The sequence below is a fragment of the Solanum verrucosum genome, unplaced genomic scaffold, assembly GCF_900185275.1.
Source record: "Solanum verrucosum unplaced genomic scaffold, falcon-dt-bn FXZP01000278.1, whole genome shotgun sequence".
Lineage (NCBI taxonomy): Eukaryota > Viridiplantae > Streptophyta > Magnoliopsida > Solanales > Solanaceae > Solanum > Solanum verrucosum.
In genome coordinates, this window is record NW_026020332.1 from 3,227,394 (window position 1) to 3,247,817 (window position 20,424).

Consider the following 20,424-nt stretch of genomic DNA (forward strand, 5'->3'; position numbering starts at 1 on the left):
AGGGTACAACGCTTCCTAACAAAAGCGACTCTGTACAAAAAAGACTCAAACTCAAGACCTTTTGATTAAGGATGAAGTAGTTGTTATTTATTCTTAAGAGGCCTTCAAAGTGCTAAAAGTAACTACTTCCCTAGGTTGACTTTGTTGATATTAACATTCAATTAATCAACTAAGTAACTTAGGAGATCTCAAGTAATATAGGAGTTTGAAAAGTGAGTTATTATTATAATTATAATAATTACTATATAATATATAAGCATAGTAACTATTATGAATTCAATGATGTTTAACATCCTTTTGTCACGAGAGTCTCGTGTGAGAGGAATTGAAGGGATTGGCGTTTTGTGTTGTGCCCTACATCTTCAACTTGTTCATACCTCCAAGAGTTGCCGTTTTCGAGTTTGAAAAAAATAATAGACACATCAATTTTCTCGAATTGACACGAGAGAGTTGCTCAAGTGCTAAACATATTTCACCTTCAATTTTAAGATTGTTAGTTTGAGTCACGACTCATGAATAAAACAAAGAAACTTAGGGCTCGTTTGGTGTGAGGGATTAGAAATAATAGTGATGGGATAAGGAAATAGTGATGGGATAAAAAAAAAATTATGTTGTTTGGTTGGCAAGTCCGGGATAACTTATCCCGGGATTAATAATTAGTACCGGGATAAGTTATCCCTCCCCATGGGTGGTATAGTAATCCCGGGATAACTTATCCCGAGATAGAATAGGTAAATGACAAATATGTCCCTTTAAATCCTTTTTATATATCATTTTTTACATTTATGTATATTTACATTTTTTTTAATACCATGTATAATAATATTTACTACTCCTTATTTTTATGATAATTATACATATTTTTCTATTAAAAAATTATACTATATAAATATAATTTTTATTTATGAATTTATTTGACTAATTCTTATGTTTATTTTATTTTGATTTCTCATAAATTTTCTTCTCTTTAATAAACTTAAGAGGAAAGTTCTATTTTTAAGCTAAATAAGAAAAAAGTTATATTTTTAAATACACATGGTACTTATCATGGGAATACATAAACAAAAATATTTAAGTTAAAAAAAATAAAAGTTTTATTTTAAAAAATGAATAACTAAAGCTCACAAAGAAAAATTTAAAAAGTTTAAATAAAGTGAAGGGTAATTTTGTAAACAAACAACTTGTTCTTAAAATTTATCAATATATATTATTTTGAATATAACAAACCAAACACTCAATAAGAAATAATCCCAGGACAACTTATCCCATCATAACTAATCCCAACATAACTTATCCCAACATAACTTATCCCATCATAACTCATATTCAAACCAAACGACCCCTTATAGAGAAGATAAGTAAGAAAATTATTTTAGAACTTAATTCTATTCGTATCATAAATATACAAGAAACGAAATCTTCATTGTTCTCTAAATAATGCTTGAGACTTGAGAGTATGATGTTTTGCACACCCTTAATGTGTGTTTTTTAATTTGTGATTTTCACTTTATCCTACCCTTTTAATTTTATTTTTATGATTTGTATCCCAGATCTTCAATTTTTTGTAAAACAATATAAAGCTACTATTTTTATAAACTTGTCGATCCATTTTGAGCAACTATGGATGAGGAAAGGAGCTTTCGATATTTTCTATGTGGCCAAGTTAGGTAATTGATAGTTTGATTTTGACAAATAATAAAATTTAGGATGCAAATCACACATATAGAAAAAATAGAATAAGATGTAAATCGCAAAATAGAACATAGATTAAAGACCTGTTTGGATGAGCTTATAACAAGTAACTTATAAATCAAAATTTAAAAGTTATAAGTAGATGGTACCCTACTTTTAATTTATTTAAAAACTTTTTTGGCCTAAAAGTGGGTGCTTAAAAACACCTTATAACCTACTAAACACCTCCAATAAAAAAAAATCTACTTTAAAATTAAAAACACCTAAAAATAAGTCAATTCAAACAGACACTAAAAATATAATGTTGAAATAAGTGAGTTTGTACTATTTTAACTTCATAAAGTATATGTGAATACTCTTGTTTTTTATAAGTATTTATTATTTGTAGTAGTACTTTGATTACGTATTTAAACTAAAATAAATATGTTGAATTTATTAGTAGAGATCTTATCTTAACTTTAACACTATGGTTAGATTGTTAATTATTATTTTTGATAAGTGGGTGACCACAATTTATAAAATGGCCAAAAGTCAACAATGAAGATCTAGATATTTTAAAGATGAAGATATTACTACTATAAATGAAATTAAAGTCCCAATATTACTTCCCTATTCACCTCTTTTACTTTATTTATTACTCAAAATGGTACTCACTTAATAACGCGCAGTTTTAATCTTTATAAATCTTCTATATTTAATTATATATATGCTAAGACGAAAAGACCTTCCGTTTATGGTACCAAATCAAGAATAAAAATTACTATGTTCGTTTTATATTATTTAGCTTCCTGAATTCACGATATATTTTAAAAATATTTTAATTAGCGGTTATTTTAAAATTAACCTTATTAATTAATAGTTTAGAATTTTTAATTTGATTATCATAATTATTTTGTGTAGTTATTTATTATTAAGATTGTGTTTGAATATATATGCGATATAGAATCATGACTTCAAATAAACATTTGAATGTGCAGTTTGAAATCTAAATACTCCAACTAAAAAAACAACATGATTTGAGATTCTATATCATGATTTCAAATTTAGTTAAATATAAAATTTGACTCATAAGTTTTTATTTTGTAAAAATAAAAATCCATCATTTTAAATTTAATAAAAAGAAAGGGCCCATACTCAACATTAAAATTGTTCATACAACGTGAAAGAGTTATATTAAAAAATATTGAGTAATTTGTCTTCATAAAATTTATTGTATACGGAATGTTTTAATTATTTATTTATAAAAGGAACACATATATATATGATTTATCAATAAGACATTTTAAAATATCTCAATATTTTGTTTGTAAATTATGATTAGCTCCTTTGCTAAATTATATAAAAATTAACTATTTTAATAGTTTTCACAGATTATAAAATTTTATATTTTGAAGAAAAATTACAATTTAAATTATACTCATATCAAAACAAAATCTTAATTTCAAATAATGATTTCATTTGTCATATTCAAATGGGGCCTCATGGTAGTATGAAAAAAAGTAATAATACTTTTTATAATGTGCTAACAAGTAAAACAAAATATTTATTTTATTATCAGTATAATATCGAGTAAAATAAAACGGAAGGAGTAAATAAATGAAATCAGCCGTAATCATACTTGCCCTTTTCATTTATATTTTAAAAAAAGATATAAAATTATATTAATCATTTTCAAAATCCTAAAATTTTCTTGTTTTTTCCTCTCCTCTTCCATCTCTTCTTCTCCAAATTCGCGTTCGTTACTTTTCTTCCATTTTACAAACCCAAACCCTAACATCAATTCCCCTCTCTCTCTCTCTCTCTCTTTCTGTTGAAGGAGCTGAAAGAAAGAATGTCAGGTTCATGGAGCAAACTCCAAAAAGCGCTTTCGTTTAGGCAACCTAAATCTCCTCCAGAAAATGCATCCTCTGATGCCAAATCGCCACCGTCCACTCGGCCGTCCTCCGCCGCATCTTCATCCACTTTCTCCCGTTTCACCAGAAGTTTCAGTAGTACCTCCCGATCCTCTAAGGTTCGTTTTCTTTTCGAATTTTTTTTTCATCCTTTTTTCCTTATTTTTGTGTATTTTCTTGTTTTTGGTTTCGCCGGCGTGTTTGATTTGATTCGACCGGGACCGGAAGTTGGTTGCGTGTTCAATTTTCAACACCGGTGTGACAGCTGTTGTCTTACCATCGCGAACGGTGAGCAGAAAATTGTGCTTTGCCAAAAAAGGAATAGAAGGAGAACTTTTCTGGACGAAAATACCTACCTGTTTTTGCTAAATTTACGGTTTCTCACGTTATTTGGGGATCTGTAACGGGGGTACTATTGGAAATTCAATTTTTAATTTATCACGTTTGTTTGGCTTGATCTTAATCAGTGAATAAACTATTGGAAGTTCAGCTTTACAAGGTTTTAGATGACGAAATGTATGTGTAAATTACTATACTGTCCTCTACTTTTGGTATCAACGCCTTCTTCTAGAGGTCAAAAAGGTCATTCCACAAGCAGAAAAAGATTACCTTTCTTGGCTTTCCGTGCAGGCCTTTTTTCTAAAGTTTTGACTTTGTGAAAAATACCTTTTTCTACTACTCATTAAAAAATGGCACCTAGTGTACAACCACTATTAATTAAGGTACTAATGAATGTTTAACACTTGCTAATAATTTTATTTTTAATAATTTAATATAATAGGTTGATTATTTGTGGGTTAGCTGGGAATTATGATGATTTCAGCTTTTGACGAATTGGAGATCTTTTTTATTGTTGGTTAAGATCTTTTTGACATTTTCCTACGCCACCAGCTATGTGTATGTCCATGTCGTTGGACCATTTCTGAAATCTAGTATTATAAATGGTGATAGCTTAAACATATCTATAATTGACTTTTGCTACCTATACGAAGATTATTTTCCTATACATTACTTGTTTGCTTCTTATGTACTGCCTCTGTCCCAATTTATTTGACTGACCACGAAGTTTAAGTATGAAAGACATAAATAAGTCATAGATCCTTTATACCTAACTAAAAAGGAAAAAATGTCATATAATTGGGTCGGCCGGATTGTTGTTTGGTTTTTTTATATTGAATGTAAGTTTGCTAGTTTAATAGGCTTTGATTAGGAGCTATACTTGGACAAATCATTTGTCACAAATGTCACTTGGACTTTTATGTTGGTTTTTGTAAATTTTGAACTGGTTATTGCTTAGTTTAGTTGTTTCTGGATTAGTAGACGTCTTAATTAGGACTTGGGTGGTCTATACATTTTAATGCACAACATGATATAATTTATTAGTAGTTGTTTGCTCAATTAACTCAACCTAACCCTATGCAATTGTATTGTTTGCACATTGTTACCATCAAGACCTGTCTTTAAGTAATTTGAGATCAAGACCATAGTTATTTGATTTGTTTACAATGTTATCATGGAATAATGATTCCCTAGCAAAGTAGCAAAGTCATGAGTGGTTGTTTTTACAAAGAGGTGATGATTTCCATACAGCTAAACTTTTGCTTACAGTTTTCTACTAAATTATGTTTGCTAAATGCACAAGATTAATATTTCAATAGTTTTTATCAGTACTTCGTTTTGGCAATTTTTTTCTAGATGACCTCAAGTATATTTTATCCACAAGTCCTTACTGTTTAGACAATTTATGTCAGTCAATGTTTCTTAAAGTTTTAATACCTTATAACCAATGACTCTCTAAAAGCTTATTCTAACAATGACTAGTTTAGTCAATGAAGTCCATGTTCTCATTTTTTGTGACTTGAAATGATATGTGCCCAAGGGATCTAGAGCCTTTTTGACTATTGAAAATATTTTTTACTGTTTTAACCATGAATGCATACTGGTGGCAAAGGTTGCAATTGCTTGGATGAGTGGATATACCTAAAGTGTCAAAGTTTTTCTTAAGTTAAATGAGAAGTGATTAAGCACATGTGATTATGTATGTGTCAAAAGTTTTTCTCAAGTTAAATGAGAAGTGATTAAGCAAATGTGATTATGTATTTGCCTCGTTGAGCATGTTACATGTTTATGTGCTGATTACAATATTCTAACTGTAACTTGCCACTTCATTTTATTGTGATTGTAGCGAACATGTGCCATTTGCCTTGGGAGTATGAAAGCAGGGAATGGTCAGGCGATATTCACTGCTGAATGCGCCCACTCATTCCACTTCAGCTGCATTGCCAACAGCGTTAAGCATGGAAACTACCTCTGCCCCATCTGCAGATGCAAATGGAAAGAGATTCCTCTCATGTCGTCCTTCAGTACTGATGTAAACACTAATAATGCTGGGCGGACTCGTGTCTCTCCACTTGAAGATAATTACCTTGACAACATTCCTCGTGTTCCACCACCCGTGTCTCTGCCCCTTCCTGAGCCCCTTCATTTCTCTGATGATGAACATCTTCCCAGCATCACTGTGGATCAGACCCCCTCCCCTTCCACAGTCCATCCAGAGACTGCTGTCTTGAAAGCTTTTCCTGAATATTCTGCAGTTGCTGCTTCTGGAAGTATGTCAAGATTTGCTGTTCTTGTTGGAGTAAGGGCACCCCCACTTGCTGATGATGTTCGGCACCAAGAGCGTGCACCTATTGACCTGGTCACAGTTCTAGATATTAGTGGCAGCATGGCTGGATCAAAATTGACTCTCTTGAAACAAGCAGTTTGTTTTGTCATAGATAACTTGGGGCCTTCTGACCGTCTATCTATTGTTACCTTTTCATCAGGAGCTCAAAGAAACTTCCCCTTGCGAAGGATGACAGAACAGGGGCGTAGAGAGGCTGCACTGGCTGTCAATGCCATTTCAGCAAATGGTGGGACAAATATCGTGGAAGGACTCAAGAAGGGGGTTCGGGTTCTTGAAGAAAGACGTGAAAGGAACCCAGTTGCAAGCATTGTTCTCTTGTCAGATGGGAGAGACACCTATAACGGTGATAATGCCAACCAACGGCGGAGTCCTCGGAACTGCAGATCCTCTAATGCAACCTCAGGTCCCGACTTTCTGAATCTATTGCCTTCTTCCATTTGTCCTCGCAATAGAGAAGGACTAGCAGCAGGACAGCTGCCAACTTTCCATGTACATACGTTTGGATTTGGTTTAGACCATGATTCCTCTGCTATGCATGCTATCTCAGATGCATCAGGTGGTACATTTTCGTTCATTGAGACTGTTGGTACTGTTCAAGATGCCTTTGCAATGTGTATTGGTGGTCTCCTCAGTGTTGTAGTACAGGAACTCAAGCTTACTGTTCGGTCAGCATCACGTGGAGTAGAAATTGGATCCATTCCTTCAGGAAGATATGCAAGTGAAATTTCTGAACAGGGAAAGCAAGGGGTAATAAACATTGGAAACCTGTATGCAGATGAGGAAAAAGAATTCCTTGTCTACTTGTCTGTTCCCTCAGCTGAAATTGAGCAAGGCGCAACAAAGACATCTCTGTTGCAAATTACATGTAGTTACAAGAATACCACATCGGAAGAAATGGTCAGTGTGGAGGGTGAGACAGTTGAGATACGTCGGCCACCAGTGCTGTCGCCTACAGATGTGGTAATAAGTCGTGAGGTTGATAGGCAGATAAACAGGCTGGCAGTAGCAGAAACCATTGCAGAGGCACAACAATTGGCAGAAATGGGAAATCTTGAGGCTGCTCAAGCCGCACTAACTAACCGAAGAGCCACTCTTCTATCTTCTGTATCTGCTCAAGCAGGCGATGCTCTCTGTAGCTGGCTTGACATGGAATTGACTGAAGTCAGAGAGAGGATGGTAAGCAGGGAGCGCTATGAACAAACTGGACGAGCTTACGTCCTCTCAGGTTTGAGCTCACATTCTTGGCAAAGAGCGACAACTAGAGGAGACACGACATCACAAATATTACTGCAAGGTGGTAGCTCAAGCAATAGTGGCGCCACCATGTATGAAACTCCATCTATGGTCAGCATGATCTCAAAGTCACAGAACCTAAGTCTTGTTAATCGCGCTGAACAAGTTCTGCGCCCCAACAAGTCATGCAACTTACCTCCTCCACCATCCTAGCAAACATTTCTGACCTCATTCGTTCTCAATGTGATAGGCAATTGAACACAGCACTCTTTTAGTGATCAAATTCTGTGGCATTTGGCTCTGCTATACTTTTGTTTTTTGGTTCCATTTATTTGTTTCTTTTAGTTCTTCAAAGATCATTTGCATATCAGATTCTTTTAGAGACCAACAACTCTACATATTGTAATAATATGTTAGAGATAATTGCTTGTCTGCTGACCTCCTTTTTGTGAACATCGTGCCTTTATTACTTTGCCTAAACTACTTTTTCTTTGATTATTCTTTAACTGAAGTAGTTCTGGACTTGTGCTTTGGCTTTGTTATTGCTATGATTCCTGCCCTAATATTGTTGCTAATTACTCAAATCTTAAAACAATATAATGCAAATGTCTGGCAGTCTTTTTTTAGATTGAACTTTGCTTTCCAATTACTTATATGTCCTCTCGCCTCTCTCTCCAAATATCGCCCGCACCTTCCATCTCAATTTATATGAGTTAATTTGATTTGACACAAAATTTAAGAAAGAAAAAAAGACTTTTGAAACTTGTGATCTAAAATAAGTCATATATATTTGTGTGGTTATAAATTATTTCTTTAAAAATAAAATGAGCATTTTAAAAACAAATTATTACTAAAGGTAGAAATGTGTCATTTTTTCTGAAACTGAGTTAAAATAAAAAAAAGTCATATAAATTGGGACATAAGAGTATATATGAATGTTAGTAGTTTTAAATATGTCGTGTAAGATATTTACATTTAAAAATTACCAAAGGTAGAGAGTACTACTCTCCGTTTCAATTTATATGATACTTTTTTACTTTTCAAGATTTAAACTTGTTAATAAATCTCAAAATAAAATTTATATATTTGAAAACTCAGTAAAAGATACCCCCTCTGTTGTATATTAGATGGGCGTCTTACTAAAAATTTAATTAATTTTTTTTCTCACCCCCCCCCCCCCCCCCCCACAATTAATATGGCTTCTTTATATATTTGAAAGAATTTTAATGGCAAAAAAATAATAATTAAAATCTTTCATTGGTATTAGAGCATGATTGATTGATCCCCTTTTTTGATGCTTCCATGTGATTTCACTATGTTGTTATTAGGGATAAGGGTCTTAAAAATACCCTAACTTTGGTCGAATTTGCTGTTGCGATACTAAACTTTCATGAGGACCTATTACCTCCATAGACTATTTAATACCGTATTTTAAACATATATATTTGCCCACGTGGACATAAAAAATAATGCAAAATTATAAATAGTAATGTGTCCACGTGGGCACATATATACCTTTAAAATACACTATTAAATAGTTTTGGGGGTAAAAAATACGGTATTAAATAGTCTAGGGAGGTAATAGGTCCTCATGAAAGTTTAGTATCGCAACAGCAAATCCGACCAAAGTTGAGATATTTTTCAGACCTTTATCCCTTGTTATTAAGAAATTAATTGTGACTGATTTTTCTTAAAAATCGGTGAAAAGAAAAGTTTGGAAGAAGTTAAGATTGTTTTAAAGCCTTTTAATGCGGATTAATTACATTTTAGATAAGATTCCTTGTCCTATAATGATACTGACTCATATTGTAGATAGGATTTCTTGTCCTACAATGAAAGTGATTATGTGGTTTATTTGTTTAAGAGAATCTCCTACCGTTTTTCTGTGTTTTTTGCATGTTCAAAATTTGGCATGAAACTTTAATTTTCATGAACTACTCATTCATAGATTTTCGTGAATATATTATAAGAGTAAAATGGATTTAAAACAGCTAGATATGTTATTTTGAAAGTTGGCTCATTTTGGATTTTTTTCTCTAAAAAATGCTTCTGTTTGTTGCGTATTTGGAGTTGTTAAGTTTAAAATTATTGGATTGAAACTTGATTTTTCAAGATCTACTTGTTTATAGCTTTTCGTGGATATATTATATGAGTAAAACAAATTAAAAACGAATGAGATAGTATATGTGTTTATATATTTATGTTTTTTTCAAAACTTGATCTTGATAATTCGTTTAGTCCTTAAGTTCTTTAAACAATTTGTCTTCTACAAATAATAGTGTCACATTGAGTGGTACAATCATTTTTATTGTTTCCTTATTCCTATTTCAGACATGACTGAACAAGCACAAATTTGAATTACTTCAAGTGAGAATTTTCGAGGTCGAGCAAAAAGACAAAGTAGAAGAGCATGCACCATAGGACATATTTGATATTTCTGAGGACATGAAATTGCACATATTGGTGTTCCAAGGGCAACACACAATCTGTTAAGGAATCAAAAAACTATTCGAATGAAAGAAGAAAGATTTTAAAGAGTTCAAGTCTTTGAAGATGAATTATTTTGACTCTTTACTAGATTTCCTCAAATTTTTTAACATGGATGAGATTGATGAAAATTCCATTCATGTTGAGAAGTGGATTGCATTCGACATTTTGTATCATTTCTTATCAGAGTACGGAAAGATTGAACTGATTAAAACTTATTACGATATTGGGCATAATGAACTATTATGGAGGTATATGGTGGATATAGGAGTTAAATGGGTAATTTTTTTTCATAGAAGCATAGTTAGTCTTGAATAATTAGTTTATTTATTTACAAACTATGTAGGGAACATCTTTGATTATGCTTTAATATTCATATTAAAGTGGAGACGCACTTACATCTCTTAAATTTTTTATTTGTATTAAAGCATAATCAAAGATGTTCAACACATAATTTGTTAAGAATAAACTAGATATTCAATACTAAATTATGCTTCTATGGAAAGTTTTATCCACTTAACTACTATATCCACCATATACCTCTATAATGGTTCATTATGTGCAATGTCATAATAAGTTTTAATTAGTTCAATCTTCCAGTACTCTGGTAAGAAATGATACAAAACGTCGAATGTAACCTTTTCCTCAACATGAATGAAATTTTCATCAGTCTCATCTAATTTCAAGTTAAAAGATTGAGGAAGTCTACCAAAGAGTCAAGATGATCCATCTTCAAAAACTTTAACTCTTTAAAAGCTTTTTCTCATTTGTTTTGAATAACCCTTTAATTTGATTCCTTAACAGATTTTGTGTCGTCCTTGTAATACCAATCAATACAATTTCAAGCCTTCGAAAACATGTCCTACGACGACGTGTTCTTCTACTCTGTCCCTTTGCTCGACCTTGAAAACTCCCACTTAGAATCATTCGAGTTAGTTCCTATTCAGGCATGTCTTAAATAGGAATAATGAAACAATAAAAATGGTTGTACCACTCAATGTGACAACATATGTCACTATTATTTGTAGAAGACAAAATTGTTTAAGAAACTTAAGGACTAAACGAATTATCAAGACCAATTTTTGAAAAACATAATATATAAATACATATATTATCAAAAACCATTCTAAAAAGGACACCAAATCCTTTTCCAAAAGAATAATCCTAAAAAGACACAAAAACTTTCTCAAAAAAAATAATCCTTAAAAAAAAGGAATAAAAACGTTTTTTTTCAACTTTTTAGCCCAACTTCAAAAAATCTTATCTCATTCGTTTTTAATTTGTTTTACTCATATAATATATCCACGAAAAGCTATAAACAAGTAGATCTTGAAAAATCAAGTTTCAATCCATAATTTTAAACTTAACAACTCCGAAAACGCAACAAACAGAACCAGTTTTTCCGGAAAAAAAGTCCTAAATCAGCCAACTTTCAAAAAATCATATCTCACTCGTTTTAAATTCGTTTTACTCTTATAATATATGCACGAAAAGCTACGAACGAGTAGGTCATGACTACAATGTAATTAATCCATATCCAAAAGGCTAAAAAAAACCCTAACTTCTCCCAAATTATTCCATTCACCGATTTTTTTTTAAAAAAAACAATCGCAAAATCGTTTTAAACAACTCAGTGAATTCACATGGAAGCATCGAATAATCGGATCAATCAACCACGCTCTGAAACCAATCTAAAAATTTTAGTGGCAGAACAACAACATGATGTGTACCTTAAAAATACTTGCATCCGAAATTGTTGACAATCCTTTTGTTGTAGATTCTCTCCAAATTCAAACAATCACAAGATCGACTTTGTCTCTCAATGAAAACGTAGTACAATTCACAAATTAAGAATCTCCCTAGTGTGTTGATTGAATTGTGAAAAATCTAGGATAGTTTTTTCTTTCAGATTCTTTTCTAATTCTGATCTCACGTTCTCTACTCTTTTTTATCAAGCTTAGAAAATTAAGCCCATTAGAAGTCTTTAAAGGAGAGGTTGAGCAATTTGTAATTGTTCTCTCTTATCCTTTAAAACATAATTATCAATTAATTAATTAAATCAAATTGGATAAAATCAAATTGGATCAATTCACTTGGGCAACCCACAACCCAAAACCTATAATATTTTTTATAACTTATTTTTATGTTCATTGATATGACATGCGGCAAAATAACAATGTCGATAAATCTATGACTAATGATTTTTTAATTATCGTGTAAAATAGTAAATGCTCATCCAATATATATATTATTAATAATTGCTCATTCAAGAGTTCTCTTCACCTATGTGGTGGCCACACGAAAGTATGCGTATCTGTAATCCATGGTTGTTGTTCTTCCACAGATAGATAAAATTTCAGAGAATCCCCAAAACTCATAAAATCCAACTCTATTATCCAATCAAATCACTCCACCTAAGCTCCCTTTCAACTCCTTATCCTCTCTCCTTTCTTCCACAAATCCTAAAAAACCATACTTTCATTCTCCACACTTCAATCTCCTTCTACCATTTTTTCTTGAAAAATAATAGTAGTACATTAAAAATAAGAAAGAAAACACCATGTCTCTTACTATTCCAACAAACCTTTCAAAACCCATTTCAACATCTAAGTTTGGGTCTCAATTTACCACAAAACCAAGAACTTCAGCCATTGTGTGTTCTTCAAACCAAACCCCTGTTTCTAATTCAACAGAGGAAAGTTCATCTTCATTAAAGGCATTCTCTGCAGCACTTGCTTTGTCTTCTATTCTGTTGTCAGCACCAGTTCTTCCAGCTTCTGCTGATATCTCTGGGCTTACACCTTGCAAGGATTCAAAACAGTTTGCTAAAAGGGAGAAGCAACAGATCAAGAAACTTGAGAGTTCTTTGAAACTTTATGCACCTGATAGCGCCCCTGCACTTGCTATTAATGCCACTATTGAAAAAACTAAACGCAGGTTTGCCTTTGTTTCCTATTCATAATTTCCAGGAATCTTGAAAAGTTTACTTCTACCCCTAGTTATCATTTTTTTAATACTTCAATAAATACCGGACTTGTGCATAGCGGGAGCTTTAATGTAACGGGGCTGCTCTTTTTTCCCCTTCTTGCACTTACACGGATGTATTTGATTGTGGACTAGTATTCTTAGAACTGTGATCTTAGACATAAGTACATGTTTATAGTTATGATAGCATATGGTGAAGTTAAGAAGCTTAGAATTAAAAAGTTGTGAAATATAAAAATGTAGCATTCCATTTTAAAACAAATAAAAAAAGGAAATGGTGTCAATGATCACCGGGGTATGTAAACTTGATAGACAGTACTGTAGAATCTAGAACCTGCCAATTCTCGTAAAAATATGGGTAGGCTAATGCTCTATTGATCCCACCAGAAGTATGGATAACGAGGCTACCTTCAACGCCTTCTCTCTTTAATCCCCATAGGAGTAGAGGAAGAGCTAAAAGCATTCTTTACAAACGAAAGCACAAAGTACATTAACATTTGCTTATCAAAGAAAAGCAGCTTGTTATGGTGGAATCAATAGAGCATTACATACCCTTTGATACAAAAATAGAATATACATACCCTTTGATACAAACCCCTTGATACTCGAGTAGATGTTTAATTCATCAGAAAGCCACTAAACTAGCGTCATTTCACTTACAAAGTCACTCAACTATTGTCATTGCAGGTTTGACAACTACGGGAAACAAGGACTGTTGTGTGGATCAGATGGACTACCACACTTGATAGTGAGTGGAGACCAGAGGCACTGGGGTGAGTTCATCACACCAGGGATCCTCTTCTTGTACATTGCTGGATGGATTGGATGGGTAGGAAGGAGCTACTTGATTGCAGTAAGAGATGATAAGAAACCAACAATGAAGGAAATCATCATCGATGTTCCATTGGCTAATAGACTCGTTTGGAGAGGCTTCATCTGGCCTGTTGCTGCTTACAGAGAGTACTTGAATGGAGACCTCATTGACCCTAATGTCTAATTTTGATTACCCATGTTTAAATTTCTCTTGTTGGAGACTCGTGGAATTATACTTTCACTTGTTTATATCCATGAAAGATTGTGAATTTTCTATACCATGTGTTGCTAGATGATGGCTAGTTCACTGTCTAATGTTCTTTTTATGATTCGTTTGGAAATTGTTCTCACGGTTTGATAAGTTGATCAGGCATCTAAATGAGTGTCTCCAATTTAATGTTGTGACATAATATAATTAACTAAGAGTGTGCTCGTCGTTCATTTCAATATCGTATCACAATTGATAGAGGTTTCTATGCTCAAATATCAATGCCACCCTAAAAATATTTCACATGTATGATCCATGAAACATAATCAGGTCAACAAGTAGTGGTGTGCATAATTCAGGCCAGTCATGCGGCTGGAGAGCCCTCTGTGACATAAACCTCTAAGTTAAAGAAAATATTGTATGTCTGCCTGGAAAGGGAAATATATCATTCTGGTATGCCAACTGAACAAAAATAGAGCCCCATTGTCCTCTGTAGTCATTTACCTGATGGAGCAAAACCGAAATATCCTGCTTAACGAGGTACTTTACAGTATGATATGATAGATGTGGAGATTCCAACCACAGTCCAAAGTGCATGTGGTAGCACAAAAAACACATTACCTTGTTCCTGCTAACATGAATGGGCAAGTTCTCAGTAGTTTGATGAACATGGGAGGTCGTAAGATGGAAGAAAAAAGAATCAAGTATGGGATACAAAAAATATGGCATAAACAAGTATCCTTGAAGATGACATTTGCTACATGGAGAGCTTAACATGACAAGGGTACCAGTTGATGAAAAGATATCATTCGTCAAGGTGCTTGCCCCACTCTAACGAACTGGAAAATTCATGAATTTTATTTTCGTCAAAACTTGCTGTATTACAACCCATTGCCTACAATTCAGCTAACTACTCTTGGCCCAATAATGGAAACATAAATCCATAATATAGTATGCTTCTTCATGACCAAAATTTTAGCAGCATAGAGATCACGGTGTGCACATTGATATGGTTCCCTCAGTACATAGATCAAATTTAAAATTTCATTCGAACACATGGGCTCATTGAATCTGTTGGACTGGTTTACATTTAAATCCATATGGAAATATGCTTTTGCTGAGAGCCCATGAAGTGCATGGCCAGTTTGCTCAAAATCATAAAATTGTATTGATCTATTAATTCTACTCTTCAAATAAATAGGTTCTAAGTTTTTTGTTCTTTAGCACTAGAACTTACAAACTTTTTTTCAAAAACTGAAGTCATTTACGAAGATATTTATTATGATACGAAATTATAAACTTATACCTTGCAAAGAATTATTTACCGCGACGGACAAAAATTAAAGACTATCCCAAATTAGTGTGGCAAAAGTGTACATGATCCAAAGCATAATATCTGTATCTGTTAAATCCCTGGTTCTTGCTCTTCCACAGATGGATCAAAAAATCCCCAAAACTCATCAAATCCAACTCTATTAGCCAATCAAATCCCTCCACCTAAGCTCCCTTTCAACTCCTTATCCTCTCTCTTGATCACCAATCCTTTCTTCCACAAATCCTAAAAAACCATCCTTTCACTCTCCACACTCCAATCTTCTCCTTCTTTCGTCTCTGTTTTCTTGAAAAAACAAAAGAGAGGAAAAAAAAACACCATGTCTCTTACTATTCCTTCAAACCTTTCAAAACCCATTTCAACATCTAAGTTTGGGTCTCAATTTACCACAAAACAAAGAACTTCAAGCATTGTGTGTTCTTCAAACCAGACCCCTGTTTCTAATTCAACAGAGGAAAGTTCATCTTCATTAAAAGCATTCTCTGCAGCACTTGCTTTGTCTTCTATTCTGTTGTCAGCACCAGTTCTTCCAGCTTCTGCTGACATCTCTGGGCTCACACCTTGCAAGGATTCAAAACAGTTTGCTAAGAGGGAGAAGCAACAGATCAAGAAACTTGAGAGTTCTTTGAAGCTTTATGCACCTGATAGCGCCCCTGCACTTGCTATTAATGCCACTATTGAAAAAACTAAACGCAGGTAATTATCTCAGAAATCCACTCAATTATTTCACTTACAAAATCACGCAACTATTGTCATTACAGGTTCGACAACTATGGTAAACAAGGATTGTTGTGTGGATCAGATGGACTGCCACACTTGATTGTGAGTGGTGACCAAAGGCACTGGGGTGAGTTCATCACACCAGGGATCCTCTTCTTGTACATTGCTGGATGGATTGGATGGGTAGGAAGGAGCTACTTGATTGCAGTAAGAGATGAAAAGAAACCAACAATGAAAGAAATTATAATCGACGTTCCGTTGGCTAATAGGCTCGTTTGGAGAGGCTTCATCTGGCCTGTTGCTGCTTACAGAGAGTACTTGAATGGAGATCTCATTGATCCTAATGTCTAATTTGATATTCTCATGTAATCGCGCTTTCACTTGTTTATATTATGAAAAAACATTGAGAATTTCATATATACTATGTGTAGATCTTGTGGTGGATGATTGTTAATTAGTTCTATATGTTATGATGTTAAGATTGTAATAAGTATCAATAGATATTGTCGTGGCTCTATCCTTAAATAGAGGTCTCGAGGGAATTCTTCTCCTTTAAATGTGTTATGCGCGACATGAATTTCAGATATCAAACGGTTAAATAAGAGTTTTATGGACCATTAGTTGTTAAGTATATTAAGGGACTTTAATGTCTTCAATCAAGATTGGGAAAAAAAGCACAATGTCCTTTTAAGAAAAATTTCCTATTACATATATATACACAAGAACAAAGATGATAGTATAATCTTTTTTTGCCAAAAGGCCGAACACCCCATGAAGGGTTTGATTTCATTCTAACACACTCACAAACTAAGTTGTTCGGACTTTTTAAAAATGATGTCACATCCGTGTGGATCAGACACGCACATGTCGACATTTTGGAAGAGTCTGAACAACATAGCTCACAAACAACAACCTAATCATCACCTTTGCTCTTATAAGAAAAAGATATATAGAGGCAAAAGGACACAAGATAATTTTTGAAGTTTAAATAGACAACAAAATTCATCTAATATGGCCACATAGGCTCATTGAAGGTGTTGGACTGATCTACATCCAAATCCATATGGTAATATCCTTTGGGCACTGAGCCCATAATGGGTGACCCACTATTTGGTGGGCTATTAGTAATGTTTGTTGATTGTCTTAGCTTCAATTGGACAACCTCAGCTTGGGCCATGGCTAGTTGGGTTCTTAGCATATCAATTTGTTGTTGAAGAGATGAAATGGCTCCAACACATCCATAAACTGGATCTCTAACTCTAGCATTAGCTTCATACACCATGCTACTCACTGCATCTCCTCTTTTGTGCTCTGGCAATTCCTGCAATTTTACGCCATTTTACGTTAAGATCGAAATCCATGACACTGTCATTGTGTTTTTGCATATAAAACGGCTACTTTTATGAATTTTCAAGAACTAATTATTATTCAAAAATCGATCCGAAAAGTGGTTAGCATGTACAACTTTTATCATAGCCATAATGTGCTATGTCATTAATTAGTAACTTTGGAGACAAAATCCTTATGGGCTTTTTACCATATTTACTACTTCTCCATATAGTTTGAAATAATTACCTATTGTCTTACTAATTAATATTTTCATATCAGAATTACCTAGATACATGTTTTTTTTTCTGCTACCAGACACACTGAAATAGGGAGAGAGGCGAGCAAGAACAAGAGGGAGACGAGCTAGACTTGTCCATATACTTCAGATACATGCGAATCACACCAGATACATGTATATGGTGTGATTCACATGTATCTGAGATACCATACACGAGCGAGATAGGAGATCGAAGAGCGAGTTATGAGGAAAGCGAACGAGATTTGTCACTTGTATCTCAGATACATGTGAATCCACTTAGATACAATGTATGTAGAAAAAATTACACTTAATTTTGACCTTATGTATCTCGAAATACATGTACGCACCAATATCTTGTAAGTTACCCTAATAAGTTTGATAGGCTAATTAATGGGCTTGATTTGCACCTTGAGGACCCCAAGAAGGTATCTTCAAAGAGTATGTCATATTGACATCATTTTTGTGTCATAAAAATGAAAATAACTAAAAAGGAGTGTTTAGTTGAAAAAATGAAAGGAGAAAAGGGAAAAAGAGAGAGAAATCACCTTTTTTTAGGTCAAATCAGAGAAGTCTTTAATTATGGCTAAGAGGTGATATGTTACTATCAAAATATGTATATATATGTGGTCAAAAGAATAAATGTGTTCATTTTCTTGAAGTAAAGTTGATTCTTTTGTCCTTTAAAATTTTAAAATAGGAGACCATTTAACAACCCCAGAAATTTTATGAAAAATGACGATAGGAAAAAACATCATGTGTCCACCTAAGATTTCAGTTGTAAAAAGTATATATATTGTGATAGTGACCATATTCATATTGAATAAATTAATTGACTTTCAAATTTTAAGAAAATAAAGAAACAATTGGACATGGAGAATGGAGATTATGGTTCCAAATTAAGGACCCATTCAACATGAGAAAATGTCTCGAAAATCGTTGTTTGATCATCAAAATTTCAAATTTTATTATATTCAATTGTCAATATTTTCTAGGATTTGATGTGGGACAAAAATAGACTACTTAAAACTTTTTCCACATTTAACAAATGAAACGGTTTTTCAACAACTAACAAACATCTCTTTGTTCCCCTAGTCTATCGACCCTACAACTTTTGTCATAATAAAGCTAACATTGTTGAGATTTTTGAATAGATTATTTATACGTATTAAATAATTTTGTTAACATAAATATATGATTTTTCGAATCAAATTAATTATTGATTTATGTTGAATTTGTAGTTAGTATTGTGGTTCACTACTGAAGTTAAGATGAAAGTGAAAATTTAAATACTTGACCCAATAATATAGTACATTGTTCCTAATTATGTGATTGTTTGGCACATTTTGATCAATAGCTAGAGGACAAATATGGTTAAAACTTTTTATACCGTATTAGGCTCAAGCATAAACATTATTTGGTGCCTTTTAAGAAATACTCCATAATTTATGATACTTAATTTAAGCGATTATATATTTATCATATTTATATACTTGTCTGTTATGCTTATATTTACTCCAACCTTTTGGATTTTATTGCATGTGACATGTTAAAATACATTATCTCTTCTCTATTATAGCATGTTCAGACCAAGTGCATGTATAGGTTCCATGTCCAATATTTTTATTTAATTAAATAAGCTTATCTCTAGATCCATCTCATGTTGAATACTTCATATAACAATCTGGTGCACGAAATATCTTGTATTCATTTAGGATCAAGGGTCCTCAAGGGGGTGATATAAGCAATCTTACTATCATGCATGACACAAACATCAGTGACGACGACTGATTCCACTACTCGAATTTATAGATAGTTAAGGTGTTGAATTGTAGAAGATAGCCCTAATTAGAAGTAGAGATGTTAAGTTAGGAAGATAAAAAGAAGATATATAAAAGGTGGAACCTGTAGCATTTTGCTGACATTACTAGCACCAAAGACCTTATGAACATTAGCAAACTTGTGAGGTTCATCAGCAGGGAAATAAGGTGCAAAAACACAGTCATGGCCACATCTTCTTCTCAATAACTTGCAAGCTGCACATGGTGAGCTACTATTTTTTCCACACTCCTTCATCATATGATGTTGGAGTAGTAGTAGCTAATTGTAGTATATAGTATACTAGTTTGACACTTATTGAAGGAGAGAGTATATATGTAGAAAGGTATATATAGTAGAGAAAGTCAAGTGTTGGTGTGTATATATAGTAGAGAAAGAGAAACAATAAAAGAGTATCTAACAAGGGAAAATAATTCTAGAGAGAAAAAAAGTGTAGGAATGGAAAAGTGGGAGGCAGGTGGGAGGATAGAAGGTGATGGATTTTTATGCATGTAAAGGGAACTATGCTAATGAAAAGGATCAGAGTTTTATTTTATTATAGGCCTTTATTATATACGGGAAAAAGGGTCTGAAAAATACTCCAATTTTGGTTGAAGTTGTTGTTATGATACCAAACTTTATGGAAGATATTTTACCCCCTGTACTATTTAATAGTGTATTTTAAAGGTATATATGTGCCCACATGGACACGTTACTATTTATAATGATACAATATTTATGATGTCCACATGGGTACATAAATACCTTTAAAATACACTATTAAATAATGCAATGGGTAAAAGGTCATTTCCAAAGTTCAGTATTGTTACAGCACTTGTGGTCAAAGTTCGGATATATTTCATACTTTTTTTCCATATATATATATATATATATATGTATTGATACAATTGATAGTCATTGTTTAACCTGATGTTAGATTCTCATCTTATATTGTTCATGTTTCAGATTTTT

General features: G+C 33.1%; 4 protein-coding genes across 4 annotated transcripts; 3 read left to right on the plus strand and 1 right to left on the minus strand.

The window, feature by feature from the left end:
• Positions 1-3,298: 3,298 nt before the first annotated feature.
• On the plus strand, positions 3,299-7,975 carry LOC125836514 (E3 ubiquitin-protein ligase WAV3-like). Its single transcript, XM_049515681.1, has 2 exons — positions 3,299-3,703; positions 5,770-7,975. The coding sequence occupies exons 1-2, from the start codon at positions 3,524-3,526 to the stop codon at positions 7,714-7,716; spliced, it is 2,127 nt and encodes a 708-aa protein (XP_049371638.1). The 5' UTR covers positions 3,299-3,523; the 3' UTR covers positions 7,717-7,975.
• Positions 7,976-12,261: 4,286 nt separating this feature from the next.
• On the plus strand, positions 12,262-14,062 carry LOC125836520 (photosystem I reaction center subunit III, chloroplastic-like). The gene is made up of 2 exons (XM_049515691.1): positions 12,262-12,927; positions 13,663-14,062. The coding sequence occupies exons 1-2, from the start codon at positions 12,551-12,553 to the stop codon at positions 13,970-13,972; spliced, it is 687 nt and encodes a 228-aa protein (XP_049371648.1). The 5' UTR covers positions 12,262-12,550; the 3' UTR covers positions 13,973-14,062.
• A 1,454-nt stretch (positions 14,063-15,516) lies between these two features.
• Positions 15,517-16,491, plus strand: LOC125836522 (photosystem I reaction center subunit III, chloroplastic-like). Its single transcript, XM_049515692.1, has 2 exons — positions 15,517-16,025; positions 16,091-16,491. The coding sequence occupies exons 1-2, from the start codon at positions 15,649-15,651 to the stop codon at positions 16,398-16,400; spliced, it is 687 nt and encodes a 228-aa protein (XP_049371649.1). The 5' UTR covers positions 15,517-15,648; the 3' UTR covers positions 16,401-16,491.
• A 471-nt stretch (positions 16,492-16,962) lies between these two features.
• Positions 16,963-19,725, minus strand: LOC125836525 (LOB domain-containing protein 4-like). Its single transcript, XM_049515696.1, has 2 exons — positions 19,540-19,725; positions 16,963-17,370 (listed from the first exon to the last, which is right to left on the minus strand). Exons 1-2 carry the CDS (start codon positions 19,711-19,713, stop codon positions 17,056-17,058), a joined length of 489 nt encoding a protein of 162 aa, XP_049371653.1. The 5' UTR covers positions 19,714-19,725; the 3' UTR covers positions 16,963-17,055.
• Positions 19,726-20,424: the final 699 nt, after the last annotated feature.

Excerpts from the sequence above, each read along its gene's own strand:
- LOC125836520 (XM_049515691.1), top strand. The coding sequence starts at position 12,551 with ATGTCTCTTACTATTCCAACAAACCTTTCAAAACCCATTTCAACATCT. Across the intron at positions 12,928-13,662 it reads ATTGAAAAAACTAAACGCAG|GTTTGACAACTACGGGAAAC; the intron begins GTTTGCCTTTGT and ends TTGTCATTGCAG.
- LOC125836522 (XM_049515692.1), top strand. The coding sequence starts at position 15,649 with ATGTCTCTTACTATTCCTTCAAACCTTTCAAAACCCATTTCAACATCT. Across the intron at positions 16,026-16,090 it reads ATTGAAAAAACTAAACGCAG|GTTCGACAACTATGGTAAAC; the intron begins GTAATTATCTCA and ends TTGTCATTACAG.
- LOC125836514 (XM_049515681.1), top strand. The coding sequence starts at position 3,524 with ATGTCAGGTTCATGGAGCAAACTCCAAAAAGCGCTTTCGTTTAGGCAA. Across the intron at positions 3,704-5,769 it reads GTACCTCCCGATCCTCTAAG|CGAACATGTGCCATTTGCCT; the intron begins GTTCGTTTTCTT and ends TTGTGATTGTAG.
- LOC125836525 (XM_049515696.1), bottom strand. The coding sequence starts at position 19,713 with ATGATGAAGGAGTGTGGAAAAAATAGTAGCTCACCATGTGCAGCTTGC. Across the intron at positions 17,371-19,539 it reads ATGTCAGCAAAATGCTACAG|GAATTGCCAGAGCACAAAAG; the intron begins GTTCCACCTTTT and ends GTAAAATTGCAG.